We start from the raw sequence: 15,865 nt of genomic DNA on the forward strand, positions 1-15,865 counted from the left end.
AAAAGGGCATGTTAATGAAACAAAAATGATAATATTCCAGGCACAAAAAAACATATCAAGCAGCTTCACAGATATAAAAAGCTGAGAAAGTTCACTTTCAGTCTTTTTTTTTCTCCTGCAAACTTTAAAAAGTAAACTTAAAGGCATCAAAAGCAAAAGTTAGTACCAAGAGAGTTGCCTAATTCATAGACCAACGACAATCAGGGGATTTAAATAAAAAAAACAAAAAAACCAACGTACTAAAACATTTAAACGACAGAGCAGGTACTAACTTCTGTTTAATCTGGAATTCTCATCTGCATTTGATTTTAATCCGACGTAACACGGTTCTTTATTTAGTTACAAAAAGATGATATAATTTGAACAGTAAATCGGACAACAACTGCTGATGCACAGTCACGATAAATAACTCTGTAAATAAACAGTTAAAAAAAAAAAGCTGGGATCACAGACCAAGAAAAAAAAAACAACCTCAAAACATTAAAAAAAAAAACATAAAAAAATAACAACCACGGCAAATCTGAGAGTTTTGCATCAAAGTTCTGCTAAAGTCAGTTCCGGTCCTCCACATCCATCAGTGTTTTTATTGTTAACCGGCTCATCTCATCGCCAAATGAGCATGTTCTGAGGAGCACGAGCTAAATTTGGTTGAGATTAAAATGGCAAAACGGTGACTGGCATTTAGTGAAACTGGACGTGCTTTGACCAAAACAATATACATGAGCAGTTTATGTCCAGTAAAGTCAGTGGACAGTAAACTCATTCTGATTATATTGCTTAAAGTTCAGTTGGTCTTCAGTGGAGAAGCGCTTCATTTGAAAGCAAGTTTGTGACTTTGTGACTTGAATTTAAAAAGGAGACAGAAGTGAAGCATCTTCTGTGTTCTGTCAGTGAGAATCGAGCCACAAAACTCCAGTGTTTCTTCATGATGGTGGACGTGGAAGCCGCTGCTGAACCGTGGGCGCCGGCTCAGCAGCGGCCTCTCCACCTGGCAGTACCACGTCTGGCCACACGGTGGCGTAGAGACCTGCTGTGGGGACAAAAGGGCCTATGAACAAACTGTCCTCATGAGTGGGGACGGTCCTCTACGGAAGAGTATTAGGGCCAGGCAGGAGAAAAATAAAAATAATATTTTAGAGGAGGAAGATTTTTTTTCATTATACACTTCAAGAAAAAAGTCGAAATGTTGAGAAAAAAGTCAAAAGGTCGAGAAAAAAATCGAAATGTCGAGAATATTGTTGAAATATAATTTCGAGAAAAAAGTTGAAATGTCGAAAAAAAAGTCGAAATGTTGAGAAAAAAGTAAAAATTTCGTGAAAAAAGTCGAAATGTTGAGATTAATGTTGAAGTACAATTTTGGGAATAAGTCGAAATGTCGAGAAAAAAGTCGAAATGTTTAGAAAAAAGTCAAAAGGTCGAGAAAAAAGTCGAAATGTCGAGAATATTGTTGAAATATAATTTCGAGAAAAAAGTTGAAATGTCGAAAAAAAAGTCGAAATGTTGAGAAAAAAGTCAAAATTTCGTGAAAAAAGTCGAAATGTTGAGAAAAAAGTCGAAATGTCAAAAATATTGTTGAAGTATAATTTCGAGAAAAAAGTCGAAATGTCGAGAAAAAAAAGTCGAAATGTCGAAAAAAAAAGTCGAAATGTTGAGAAAAAAGGCGAAATTTCGACTTTATTCACAAAATTTCGACTTTTTTCTCGAAATTTCGTCTTTTTTCTCGAAGTGCACAATAAAAAAAATCTTCCACTCTCAATTTTTTTTTCTCTTGCCTGGCCCTAATACTCTTCCGTAGTCCTCTTATTGTAAAACCACTTTGTCCCCGAGAGCAGCAGTCGACCACGGACTGTATAAGAAAACTGGACAACCGCTCTGTGATGTCATACATCACTTAGTTTTCATGTTAATTAGTTTGAAGTCTGATGGTTTATCAATACAGTTACAATACGAAAGCCATATTATCCCCCGCCAAAAAAAGAATAATTAAGCTCTGTTAGGTCTTTATTTACATCTCTGATCTCAGCTTCAGCAAAACCGATAAGTGCTAAGTCGCTAAAGTAATTAACATCACAGGGGTGAAAATACCAGGCGGTAAATATGTTTATTTCTGCTGCCACGTTGGACATTTGGAGCCACCCCCTGGTGGTCAGTTGAGGAACTGCAATTTCTTTCTACTACTGGTCTTGAAGCAGCACAATGTAACTTTCAGCTTTTGTTGAGTTTGGCGGCTCCTTTGGACAAAAGCGGTAGTGCTTTACCAGAAAGAACTACATTTCCCATGAGCACCAGCGCGTACTGCCGGAAAACTCCTGTCCCCGTCGCTGCATTTGTTTTGATGAGAGAAGACGGGACGGACTTTCAAAAGTACTTTTCTGTTTTCAGCGGTCGTTTGCAGGATGGATAGTGAAGAGGTAATGTATCTATTTTTGGCTAAACAATATAATATGACGATGTTGAAAAACACTAAGTTCAACTTGGTTTTATTAGTGAAGTCTCCCCCGCCCCCCCGTCCTGTTTCAGCCAGATAATGCTCCCCAAACTACAAACGTTTTTTAGAGGGACTTCGTCATAAATTAGTAGTCCAACATACTTACTGACAAAATAAAAAAATACTTTATAACCTGTGAATAACTGAATGCCCATTCCTTATACTTTGCAGATCAGCCCTGCACAATTTTACAGTTCTCAGGAAAAATACCCAAGACGAATCCCCTGTATGTGAAAACATTCTAATTTAGATTCTTATTGAACATAAAACTCTACATTTACATTTGTATCATAACAATTCTGTCTCTCTTGTCGGACATCCCTCCTCGTCTTTCAGCTCACGCCAGCGAGTGAACGCCGGGACAATGTTTATTCTTGTCCGGGCATTTAGCTTGTTACTCTCCCGCTTTCTTTTTTCGCCTCCTCCGATAAAACTTTTATTTTCTTGGGTTTTTTCGCTGCTTGGGCCATGACACCAGCTTCTGCTGAGCTCTGAGCTCCACACCCCGCCCAGCTTTGGTCTGGACTACGAATGGGGAAGGAGGGGGAAGTGACGTATGCCGTAAAGCAGTCAAAGCCGTAAAAATGTGTAGTTTTTTAGTGTGGCAGGGTTCCTACCATGCTCCTCAAAGTTACATAGTGCCAGTGAAGGAGATACAGACCCCTCAGACCATAACAGAGGTTAATTAAACCTGTTGGAAGTTGATGTTCCATCACAATGATGATGATGAAATATTAGATTAAGGAGGAAAAGTTACATAGTGCTGCTTTAAGATGAAGAATCCAGATGTATGTCATGGATATGCTGCCACCCCCCCCGTGTGGTCAGAGGTGGTACTGCTACCCAGACCAGCGTTAAGGTCTCCAGCGTGTGTCATCAACTAGCTTGCTTTACCCATCAAACATTGTGCTACAGGTATAAAAAAAACAAACACACACACTCAGTCTACCAGGGCACGCTCAGAAACACACACATCAACGGCCCGTTGGCTCTCACTCGTCGTCCTGCTGCTCGAGCGCTGCCGTCGTGTCCAGCAAGCATCCTCGGAAATATCCGATCAGGGACTGGGTCAACTGGATCCGGCTGCGTCTGGACAGGAAGTGGCCTTCGTCTGGGTAGATCTGCACAAAGCACCAGAGCCAGGCCGTCTCAGTACATGCTCCTTGGAATTGTGGGTAAATGTTTGTTTAATCAGCAGTAAGTTAATATTTCACACCCCAAGTCTTTAATAAAAAGGTGATTTGCTTGGAGGCCATGTCAGTCCCGACCAGAGGTGGGTAGTCGCGAGTTTACTGATTGCGCTGATTTACTTGAGTAAGTTTTGGGAAATGTTGTACTTTTAGGAGTAGTTTTGAATCACTATACTTTTTACTTTTACTTGAGTAGATTTGTGAAGAAGAAACTGTTCCTCTTCCTCCGCTACATTAGGCTACGTTGAGCTGTTACTTTTCTTTTATCCCTTTTATCCACATACGCGTCAATCTCATGACATCACTGAGTGATTCTTTGGGAAAAATGTTAGTTTTTGCATGTTTTGTCACATTTACACAGACTCAAACACACACAGAGTTTCTATGAGTTCATGTTTGTTCTAGTTCTGCCTGGTTAAAAAAGAAAAGTACAAAGGCTGGAAATTTTGTGCTACTTGTGCTTAATTTATTTTTTTATTCTGTTATTTTATTTATTTTATTATTTATTAAAGTACTTGAATTTACTTTAAGATTATTTTAATTTAAGCTATTTTTATGAATTTTAATTTATTGTATTATTTTATTGATTTAATTTGCCTGAAGATGATTATTTTGTACTTTTGTCTGTTTGAATGGTTGTGTTAAAAAAATAAATCAGACGTTACTCAACAGTTACTCAGTACTTGAGTAGATTTTTCACCAAGTACTTTTTTAACTTTTACTCAAGTAATTATTTGTATAACTACTTTTTACTTTTACTTGAGTCATATTATTCTGAAGTAACAGTACTTTTACTTGAGTACAATTTTTGGCTACTCTACCCACCTCTGGTCCAGACACTGTAAAAACTAATTTCTAATAGAATAAAAAAGCCTTGTTTCCAGAAAGTCACATTTCTAGTTAAGGTTTGTTTGTTTATCTAATATAAGACTATTTGACCAGGTTCAGGAATATTAGGCTGATTTGTAGCGGCTCTGTTTTTGCAGTGAAGGAACCTCTGATCTCTGATGTAACTCTTTAGTTTTTCTATTAATAAAGAGATGCACGGTATACTCTTTTAGAAAAAACACACACTATGCTAATATCCACCAAACACAGACAAATTAAATTCAATATTTTACATCAAATCTACTACACTCCCTATAAATTAAATACATTTAATATAATTTCTCTGCCACGTGCCAAAGATGTAAAATAAATACTGGAAATCTACTCCATATGCTCTGGAACTGTCCTATTATAGAAGCTTTCTGGAAATACGTGATCAAAACAATCTCTGACATTTTAAAATCCCATTTCTTGATCCTAAAGTCTGGATACTGGGAGATATCAGTTCACTAAATATGACTTATCATAAAAAGTACTTCATTCTGCTTGCAGGCACTGCGGCAAAAAATTGTATTCTAAAAAACTGGAAATCAGAAAACCCCCCGGCACCCAAACAGTGGATCAATGAACTTCATCATATACAGGACTGTCTCAGAAAATTAGAATATTGTGATAAAGTTCTTTATTTTCTGTAATGCAATTAAAAAAACAAAAATGTCATACATTCTGTGGTGGACAGTAACGGAGTAAATTTACTTGAGTACTGTACTTAAGTACATATGCAGAGGATTTGTAATTTACTTGAGTATTAGATTTCTTTGGTACTTATTACTCTTACTTGAATACATTTCCAAGACAAATATTTTTACTTTTACTCGAGTAAATTTCTAGGAAGGCTGAAAAGTACTCGTTACTTTCAGGTCTGCTCTTTTTTCTTCTTCAGGTTTTATATAACATTGTGGTTCTAAAAGCAGCACATCAGTGCAGCTGGTTTCAAAGAGTTAATTCTCAGAAACAAGAGTTAAAAGATCCTTAAATTAATTTAGAAAAAATATAGTAATTTACTGATGTGGAAAATAAGAAATTTACTCTTACTCTTACTTTTACTTAAAGTAAATTTAAAAGCATTTACTTTTGGATACTTAAGTACCTGTAAAAGCAAGTACTTTTCTACTCTTACTCGAGTAATATTTTGACTGAGCTACTTTTACTTGTAACGGAGTAAATTTTGACCAGTAGTATTTGTACTCTTACTCAAGTACTGGGGTCGAGTACTCTGTCCACCTCTGCATATATTCTGGATTCATTACAAGTTTAAGATTAAGATTCCCAGAATATTCAAATTTTTTGAGATATGATATTTGAGTTTTCTTAAGCTGTAAGCCATGATCAGCAATATTAAAATAATAAAAGGCTTGCAATATTTCAGTTGATTTGTAATGAATCCAGAATGTATGACATTTTTTATTTTTTAATTGCATTACAGAAAATCACAATATTCTAATTTTCTGAGACAGTCCTGTAGTACTCCAGAAAAAATACTATATTCTGTTAGAAAAAAAAAACTAGAGACTTTGACCTTATTTGGGGACCTTTTTTGGATTTTTTGCCTTTATTGGACTAATGATCTGAATCATCTACTGCATTAATGAATGTGTTTACGCAGGAGTTGATTATTTAATTTATTATTCATTTTTGTTCCAGTATTGATATGTGAAAAGAAGTTAAATGATTTTGAATGATGTAATCTATTGACTATATGAGGGAGGGAAGGGGAGAGGGGTGTGTTGTTGTATTTATTTTTATTTACTTATTTATTTCTTTTTATTTATTTCTTTTTTTATTTTTTTTCTCTTATTATTATTATTTATTTATTTTGGTTTAATTAATATTATGCAAAGTAAAAAAAAGGGGGGGAAATATTGATAATTATATTGTTATTATAAATATTTTTTTTTCTTTTTTAATTGCCCTCAATAAATATATCTATACAAAAAAAAATAAAGAGATGCACTACTTATCTGACCACCAGGTCCGTATTTGACAGGACAAACTGTAGTTTCCGGGAGCTTCTCTCCACCAAACAGTGATTGTTTCTGAATTATTCCCACGTGTATTTTTACGGTGCTACTCGCCTGCATGGTGTAGTTGGCTCCGATCTTTATTAGGTGTTTGATCAGCTCTGCCGAGTGCTGGAAGTGAACGTTGGCTGCAGAGAAAAGAAAACGTGATATGCAAATAAGTGTCGGTGGGGTTAATTCCCCCGCCGGATAAGATCTCAGCGCCGTCCTTGAGTTGGAGTTTAAAAGCTCCTCGCAGGTGAGGCTCATTTCAATGCAACGGAGGGACTGAATGCCCCCGAGCCGAACTTTAATAACACACATTAAAGTGGCTGGCAGGAAGAGGAAACGGTGTTTTCTGTACTTGGTTTGAGGAGGATGGAGGCGAACGCGTACCGTCGGCGGTGCCGTGGGCGAGGAACAGGGTTCCTCCTTGAAGACCTTTCATGTTGGGGAGCACTCTGGAAACCTGGAGAGGGAGAGAAATGCTTTAAACTGTGAAATATTAAAGCCCTGTAGTTGTTAGGAACAGGCGTTGAAATTGCTCCTTTTACTGATGAAATATTTGCAGTTGATGTTTGAGCTGCAGTTTAGTCTTGAAGATGTTTAACCCTGGTACTGTCTTTGGGTCAAAATGACCTCATTCTCCTGTTCCTTCTTTCCTTCCTCTTTACTCCCTTCCTCCCTTCCTCTTTTTTCCCTTCCTTCCTTCTTTCCTCCTGCTCTCTCCTTCTTCCGTCCTTCCTTCCTTCCTTCCTTCCTTCCTTCCTTCCTTCCTTCCTTCCTTCCTTCCTTCCTTCCTTCCTTCCTTCCTTCCTTCATTTTTCCCTTCCTTCCTTCTTTCCTCCTGCTCTCTCCTTCCTTCTCCCTTCCTCTTTTCTCCCTTCCTTCCTTCCTCCTGCTCTTTCCTTCCATCTCCCTTCCTTCCTTCTTTTTTCCCTTCCTTCTTTTCTCCCTTCCTTCTTTTCTCCCTTCCTTCCTTCCTTCTTTTAATTCTTCCTTCCTTCCTCCCTTCCTTCTTCCCTTCCTCTTTTATCCCTTCCTTCTGTCCTTCCTTCCTTCTTTTCTCCTGCTCTCTCCTTCTTCCTTCCTTCATTCCTTCCTTCCTTCTTTTTCTCTTCCTTCCTTCTTTCCTCCTTCTCTCTCCTTCCTTCCTTCCTTCTTTTTCCCTTCCTTCCTTATTTACTCCTTTCCTCTTTTCTCCCTTCCTTCCTTCCTTCCTTCCTTCCTTCCTTCCTTCCTTCCTTTTTCCCTTCCTTCCTTTCTCCCTTCCTTCCTTCCTTCCTTCCTTTCTTCCTTCCCTCTTTTTTCCCTTCCTTCCTTCCTTCCTTCTTTTTTCCCTTCCTTCCTTCTTTTCTCCCTTCCTTCCTTCCTTCCTTCCTTCCTTCCTTCCTTCCTTCCTTCCTTCCTTCCTTCCTTCCTTCCTTCCTTCCTTCCTTTTTCCCTTCCTTCCTTTCTCCCTTCCTTCCTTCCTTCCTTTCTTCCTTCCTTCTTTTCTCCCTTCCGTCCTTCCTTCCCTCTTTTTTCCCTTCCTTCCTTCCTTCCTTCTTTTTTCCCTTCCTTCCTTCTTTTCTCCCTTCCTCCCTTCCTTCCTTCTCCCTTCCTCTTTTCTCCCTTCCTTCCTTCCTCCTGCTCTTTCCTTCCATCTCCCTTTCTTCCTTCCTTCTTTTTTCCCTTCCTTCTTTTCTCCCTTCCTTCCTTCCTTCTTTCCTTCTTTTAATTCTTCCTTCCTCCCTTCCTTCTTCCCTTCCTCTTTTCTCCCTTCCTTCTGTCCTTCCTTCCTTCTTTTTTTCCTGCTCTCTCCTTCTTCCTTCCTTCATTCCTTCCTTCCTTCTTTTTCTCTTCCTTCCTTCTTTCCTCCTTCTCTCTCCTTCCTTCCTTCCTTCTTTTTCCCTTCCTTCCTTATTTACTCATTTCCTCTTTTCTCCCTTCCTTCCTTCCTTCCTTCCTTCCTTTTTCCCTTCCTTCCTTTCTCCCTTCCTTCCTTCCTTCCTTTCTTCCTTCCTTCTTTTCTCCCTTCCGTCCTTCCTTCCCTCTTTTTTCCCTTCCTTCCTTCTTTTTTCCCTTCCTTCCTTCCTTCCTTCCTTCCTTCCTTCCTTCCTTCCTTCCTTCCTTCCTTCCTTCCTTCCTTCCTTCCTTCCTTCCTTCCTTCCTTCCTTCCTTCCTTCCTTCCTTCCTTCCTTCCTTCCTTCCTTCCTTCCTTCCTTCCTTCCTCCCTTCTTCTCTTCCTCCTTCCTTGACTCAAAGACAGCACAAGGGTTAAAAAGGAGCTTCCAGCTCAGCGGTTCGCAGCTAGATCCACTTTAAAGCTACAGTATGTAGGATTTACACTTTAAAAGATCTTAGCATATAAACGTATATGAGTGGGCAGGCCTTGTAATACAACTTTATCCCCTTTTAGAGGTTTTAAAAATGATTTGTGTCCATGAAGAAGATGAAGTAATGTTTAAAGAAAAAAATCATTCGCTACCGGATCACATTCAGAAATTATTTATTGGGAGGGAAGGGGGTTATAATTTAAGGGGAAACCTTAACTTCAAATCTTTATTTGTGCGCACAACAAAAAGAAAATTTTGTATATCAATTTGTGGAATTAAACTGTGGAATGATTTGAATTTGGAGTTAAAAGAATGTACAAACATAAAACAATTTAAGAAGAAATATAAAGACATGGTTTATTTGAGGTATAAAAGTGAAGACTGTGTTTGAAGATCAGCAGCTGTTTGTGTTTTGCTATTTTGTCATGTTGTCTTTGTATGTTTGTATAGATATACGTATTATATTTATATCATAGATATATTTATATCATAGTTATATTATATTTATTATAGAGCTTACATTTGGTATTAAACAGGTTATTTTTGTAAAAATGATATATATTTATTTATACAAATCAGTGTATAGTATAGAAAGTACATGTAAATACAGGCATATCATTTATGTTTAGTTGTGGAAAGGGGGTGGGATTAAATAAGTTTATACTTCCTCCCACTCCTTTTTGAACATGTAACTGAAATATGTTTTTTGATGTGTTTTTTTTTCTTTATAAGGTGGAATGCCCACCTGTATTTGTTTCTCTTACAGGGCTCCAGACTGCGACCAAATGCTCGCATTTTGCGACCAAAATTTGAGTATGTGCGACTGAATTTCATGTCCACTCGCACACGTGCGACCAGTAAATTTGCCAGTGTTTTTTTTTTTTTTTTTTTTACACGTTAAACGTGGAAGGAGTGCCTCAATGAACCCCCATATTTGCAGGCCAATGAGTGTGAAAGGGAATGAGTTGGGGGATCTATTTATTTATTTATTTTTTTCGTTTAATTTCACCAGCTCAAAGCAGGTATTACGCCCGGACGACATTTAATGCGACACAACTCGCTGCCGCCGCGGCGCGCACATAAAGTTAGAAGAAAGAGGCGGCGGGTATGTTTGGTTTTAGTAACATCATGCTCAGGAAATGAGTCTGCAATGGCCCAGACGGGAGACACATGTAGTTCAGTGCTTAACTTTTATTTTTAATCCACTCTATATTCTTCTGGTTGTTCTCCGATATGTCCCCCCTCTAAAGCCTGATTTATGGTTCCGCCTTAAATCGACGCAGAGCTCTGCGTTGTTGTAACGCGGAACCATAAATCAGCCTTCACCCGGTACATACATAGGTTTCTCTAAACATCTGTCCCCGCTACAGTTTTAACTAAAAGAAAATGTGCTCCAATACAGCAGGTCTCATAATTTTATTTTGAACACTGCTTAAAATTTGCTTGACACAAATGAAAGTTAAATTTTAACACGTGGGAAAAACACCTAACCTTTTAAGTGATGTGTGTTATCAGGTGTAATGGCATTTTTAGGTTAGACATAAGAATATTTCTTGGTAAGATCCTTAGTTATTTGAGTGAATCAGTGAATTTGGTCGACTGGTGTAAGTTCAGGGTTTTAGTAAAGACACAAGTAGGGAAATGTTATTGGCCAGTACCCCCAATATTTGTACATTTGTTAAGTACTGTGTTTAACAGTTAAATTCATGGCTGAAAGGTTACTAAGCACTTTGTTACCAAGCACTTTTTTTATCATGTGAATGTATGTTTTTTTTATATATAATGACAGCAATGGTGCTGTCAGTTTACTTTATGTTGCGGCATCTTTAAAAATGCACAATAAAATGTAACACTGCATTTGAAACAGCACATTGTGGTAATTCATTAATCTATTATGAAATACGTATTACTAATATACTGAAATGTAGTAGAAATGTAAACATTTGGTTAGCGTGTCGATAAACGATGTGCGCTCCTAAAATTTCTGATTGCGCCCCTAAAAATTTTCAGTTAGGGGCTACTGTGCTCCTAGTGAAAAAAGTTAGTCTGGAGCCCTGTCTTATCTTTTTTTCTTGTTTTTTTTATACATGTTCGAAATAAATAAAAGCGAACGAACGAACAAAGTGGTGCTGGTTGAGCCGGTATTATCCATTTCAGAATCCAATTTAAAATTTTATTACCTGCGTATAAAGCCCAAAACGGCTTAGCTCCGCAGTATTTACAAGACCTGATAGTGCCTTATGTTCCTTGCAGAGCTCTCCGCTCTCAGAGTGCAGGTTTACTTGTAGTTCCTAGAGTATCTAAATGTAGATTTGGAGGCCGGGCGTTCTGCTATCAGGCACCGTTACTATGGAACCAACTTCCAATCTGACACCACCTCCACCTTTAAAACTAAACTTAAAACCTTTCTGTTTAGTAAAGCCTATAGTTAGTGTTTAGTAAACCTCTAGCTGGTGTTGGTAAATCTCTAGGTAGTGTAAACTCTAGTGTGTTAGAGTCGCTCCTGTAGTTTCTTGTGCTGGCCCCCCCTATTTCTCCTCTTTTTTCTCTTTTGTACATGGTGCAGCATCCTCTGCTGGTGGGGAAGAGCATCTCTGAATGCACAACACCGGAACTTGCAGCGTGGGAGTGAGAGGGGCAGGGTAACGGCCCGGTCAGGCGGGGGAGAGATTTGTCCGTCAAGACTCCTCTCCCTGGCCCTGCCCCTTCTCAACCTTTCCCCGACCCTGAACCTAACCTGGGGCTTGCTGATTGGGCCGGAACTTCGGGAGCTGCGTGCTGGCCTGCGGTCCCCACCCCCGGTCATCCCATTGCTGCTTCCACCTGCCTGCGGTCCCCACCCCTGGTCATCCCGTTGCTACTTCCACCTGCCTGCTGTGCTGCTGATGTCCCTGACTCACCAGTCTGGCCTCCAGCAGGAGGGTCCCCCCTTATGATCCAGATCCTGGTCCAGGTTTCTTCCCTCCTAAAGGGGAGTTTTTCTTGACACTGTTTGGCTTAAGGTTTTTACCTGCCATTGTTTATGTAATAATTGCTCGGGGGTTTATGTTCTGGGTCTCTGGAAAGCGTCTAGAGACAACTTTTGTTGTATTAGACGCTATATAAATAAAATTGAATTGAATTGAATTGAATTGAATTATACTTGCATGTCAATCAAACCCACATGAAGCACTGACAATTGTTTTTAATCTTCTTTTGCTGATATTCTGAATAAATCATTGCACAAACGTTGCAAATGTAGTCTTATCTTAGCAGCTGATACATGAACTTGGCTTGGAGTGTTTTACATAGATTACATAGCGTGTCTTTAGGAGGAGTTAGCGCCTCCTGCTAGATGGTGAGTTTAAGTTTTAAATAGGGATATCTCTGTCGCCTCTGGACGGATCCGGGGCAGACGGAAACTGTTTTTTTCTCGTCTTAAAGCAACAATATGCTAAGCAGCTCCTGTACCAAACACTTTCCAGCGAGAGATTGAGGATTATCCCTCAGACGCACTTAGGGAGAGACGGTGATAAACCCTTCTCCTCAGAATATGGGAAGTAAACAGCATTTCCTGCCGTGGTTCTGCTGCTCAGACAGCGGAGATGTGAGACGGTCTCAGAAATCCCGTCTGTCATGTGACTGGAAATGAAACTCCGAGTGATAATGGTCTCATTTGCAGAGAGAAAACCGCACACGCTCAGACTGGATCTTATGAAACAAGGAGCCAGATTGCTTTTGGATTTATTGCTCCAGGGAATGTGGTTGTTTTTCGCTGTAATATTGGAAGAAATCTCAGTTCCTACTCCTCACAGTCCACAGTCATCAGCCAGTCTCCTCTCCCGTCCCCGTCTGTCTCGGAGGACGGGGTGAGTGATGGCGTCCGGATGGATGTTTGTCTGATCAGATCGGCTGACATTTCATTTTCTCCGGATGTCTTATAAAGCAGATCTCCTCTCGTTCTGCTGCAAGAGTCTCAGAAATGCAGCTCTCTGGCCCAGTTAGAGGAAACCCACTCCGGAGAGAACTACACTTTGACAGTGTGGGACGGCAGTTAAACATTTGTCATTTTTGTTGTTTTTTAAGCTTAAAATCTGGAAGTTTTATCCTCAGTTTTAGGGGTTCCTTCTTTTTTTAATTCATTTTTTTAAATCGCTGTTGTAGAGCAGTGGTTCCCAACCTTTTTTCCTTGTCCCCTCCCTACTTGTGTCTAAGACCAGCCAGGCCCCCCGACCCGTACGTACTAGCACCAAAATAGTCTTTAATTGAAAAAATGAACATTAATTATGTTTTTTTCATACATTTCTCTTTGGTTTACGCTGTATACATATGACTTTGTTTTTCTCCAATATCACCAATGTATAAAATACGCACAAAAGGACATAAAAGGACATAAAAATATTTCTGAAAAATGTCTCCTTTAATATGAGACAAATTTTTTTTTTACATTTTTCTTTATCAACCTGTCGGAGTAAATTAAATGTTGAGTAATGATATAATAATAAGGAATTAAATAATTTCCTGTGTTTGTCACCAGTGTATAAAAAAACACAAAAAATATTCAAGACATTAATAAATTATTCCTAACAATGTCTTATGAATGACTCATTCATAAATATAATTTTTTACAACTGCATAATTTCAAAGCAGACAAAGTTTCGCGCCCCCCCAGAGATCTCTGGCGCCCCCCCAGGGGGGCCCGGACCCCAGGTTGGGAGACACTGTTGTAGAGGACGGGAATTTTCAGGATAAATGTGTCTGCCAGCAAACCATGAGAGAGCCAGGACTTTATAAAAAAATACATGCAACGGACGTCACATTTCCCAGATCTCAGGGACGGCGGGTGGAAGCAGCTCACCTGGTACCTGTTCTCCTCCGTTGACGGCGAACCAAAGTATCTCTCCGAGAAGGCCGAAGCTGAAACAGCAGAAGCAGAAAGTAAGGAGGTCACGTAGGCTGAACCAAAGATACTCTATACAGAAGATCACGCATTACCGTTTCTGCCAATGGTATGAAATGGTATACACTTCCTGTCTCCTAAGTGGGCGTGGCCGCCCCTCTCCCCACATCGTTTTGGAAGTGTTGTGAACGTGTGTGTGTGGATGGATCATGGATAAATTTAAATTATTTTGCCGCTCGTTTTTTTTATCTGCTACCTTAATGTCTGATATCAATCCAGTACAAGATCATCAGATCAGTCTAATATTCTTTTTTTCCCTTCCAAAAAGACTTCAATAATAACAATAACAGTATTATTAAGTAGAAGTTGGGAAAGGAGGCAAAAAATCCTGAGAAAGCTGAGAAAAGCTCATCAAACACCTATTTGGAACATCCCACATGTGATCAGGCTAATTGGGAACAGGTGGGTACCATGATTGGGTATAAAAGGAGCCTCCCCAAACATGCTCAGTCATTCACAAGCAAGGATGGGGCGATGGTCAACACTTTGTCCTCAACGGTGTGAGAAAATAGTTGAACAGTTTAAGAACAACATTTCTCAAAGCAAAATTGCAAGGGATTTAGGGATTTCAACATCTACGGTCCATAATATCATCAAAAGGTTAAGAGAATCTGGTGAAATCACTGCACGTAAGCGCCACGGCCGGAAAACAAGACTGAATGACCGTGACCTTCGATCCCTCACACGGCACTGCCTTAAAAACCAACATGAGTGTAAAGGATATCACCAAATGGGCTCAGGAAAACTTCAGAAAACCACTGTCAGTAAATACAGTTCGTCACTACATCAGTAAGTGCGGGTTAAAACTCTACCATGCAAAGCAAAAGCTGTTTATGAACAACATCCAGAAACGCTGCCGGGTTATCTGGGCCCCAGCTCATGTCAAATGGACTGATGCACAATGGAAAATAGGAATGGGTGATATTTTAGCGTTCACGATATTTTACCGTTCACGATTTATCGTCAAAAAATTCCCCACGGTAAGAATTTGTCATCTCGTAGTAAAAACGATAAATTCCTGTTGATGACGTTTTTGTGTAAAGCTGATTTATGGTTCTGCGTTAAATCCACGCACAACGTACGTGGAAGGAAGGAAGGAAGGAAGGAAGGAAGGAAGGAAGGAAGGAAGGAAGGAAGGAAGGAAGGAAGGAAGGAAGGAAGGAAGGAAGGAAGGAAGGAAGGAAGGAAGGAAGGAAGGAAGGAAGGAAGGAAGGAAGGAAGGAAGGAAGGAAGGAAGGAAGGAAGGAAGGAGAGAGCAGAAGGAAAGAAGGAAGGAAGGAAGGAAGGAAGGAAGGAAGGAAGGAAGGAAGGAAGGAAGGAAGGAAGGAAGGAAGGAAGGAAGGAAGGAGAGAGCAGAAGGAAAGAAGGAAGGAAGGAAGGAAGGAGAGAGCAGAAGGAAAGAAGGAAGGAAGGAAGGAAGGAAGGAAGGAAGGAAGGAAGGAAGGAAGGAAGGAAGGAAGGAAGGAAGGAAGGAAGGAAGGAAGGAAGGAAATGAGCCAGAAAGAAAGAAAGAAGGATAAATTCCCGTTGATACGTGTTTGTGTAACAAACATGGAGGATCTGAGTCATTCCAGTTTTGCAGTACAGGTGTAACTCATTTAATTGGTTTTTATTAATTCAATTTAATTGGTGTAGTTTAGTATTTAGTATTATTTTAGAGCAGTGTTTTGGGGGCTCCAAAGACTGAATGTGGTGATAGATTTATAGTTAAAAAGGTGGAGTTGAATTGGTATTTTTTTTAATCGTAATTTTTATCGTTATCAGGATAAATGCCAGAAATTATCGTGATAAATGTTTTAGTCCACACCGCCCATCCCTAGCAGGGACATAGTTGTAACTCCTGCCGCAGCGGCGCCGCCTGTCATTTCCTCAAAACTTCTTTTAATCCTAAACGCTTCTTTTCATTTGTATTATCAGGGTAATGCGAGTTTAATTATCCTTTGGCTTGGCTTGTGGGAATTGAGTCTTATTGAATTAGGAGATGAAAAGCTCTGCAGGTGCAGAAGTGAACGAGGACTGCTTCACAGCCCAGATAAGCTGCT

The 15,865-nt window shown here is 39.5% G+C and overlaps 1 protein-coding gene across 1 annotated transcript in view; it reads right to left on the minus strand.

Moving 5' to 3' along the window:
• Positions 1-3,026: 3,026 nt before the first annotated feature.
• LOC133425439 (inactive dipeptidyl peptidase 10-like) overlaps positions 3,027-15,865 on the minus strand; it is a 92,333-nt gene continuing 79,494 nt past the window's right edge. Inside the window, exons 21-24 of the mRNA XM_061716294.1 lie at positions 13,722-13,780; positions 6,963-7,035; positions 6,642-6,715; positions 3,027-3,609 (exon numbers count right to left, since the gene is read on the minus strand). Of these exons, the coding sequence (XP_061572278.1) occupies positions 3,481-3,609; positions 6,642-6,715; positions 6,963-7,035; positions 13,722-13,780 (335 nt within the window). The 3' untranslated portion in view covers positions 3,027-3,480. The remainder of the gene's footprint in view (positions 3,610-6,641; positions 6,716-6,962; positions 7,036-13,721; positions 13,781-15,865) is intronic.

This window comes from Cololabis saira, chromosome 24, assembly GCF_033807715.1.
Source record: "Cololabis saira isolate AMF1-May2022 chromosome 24, fColSai1.1, whole genome shotgun sequence".
Classification (NCBI taxonomy): domain Eukaryota; kingdom Metazoa; phylum Chordata; class Actinopteri; order Beloniformes; family Belonidae; genus Cololabis; species Cololabis saira.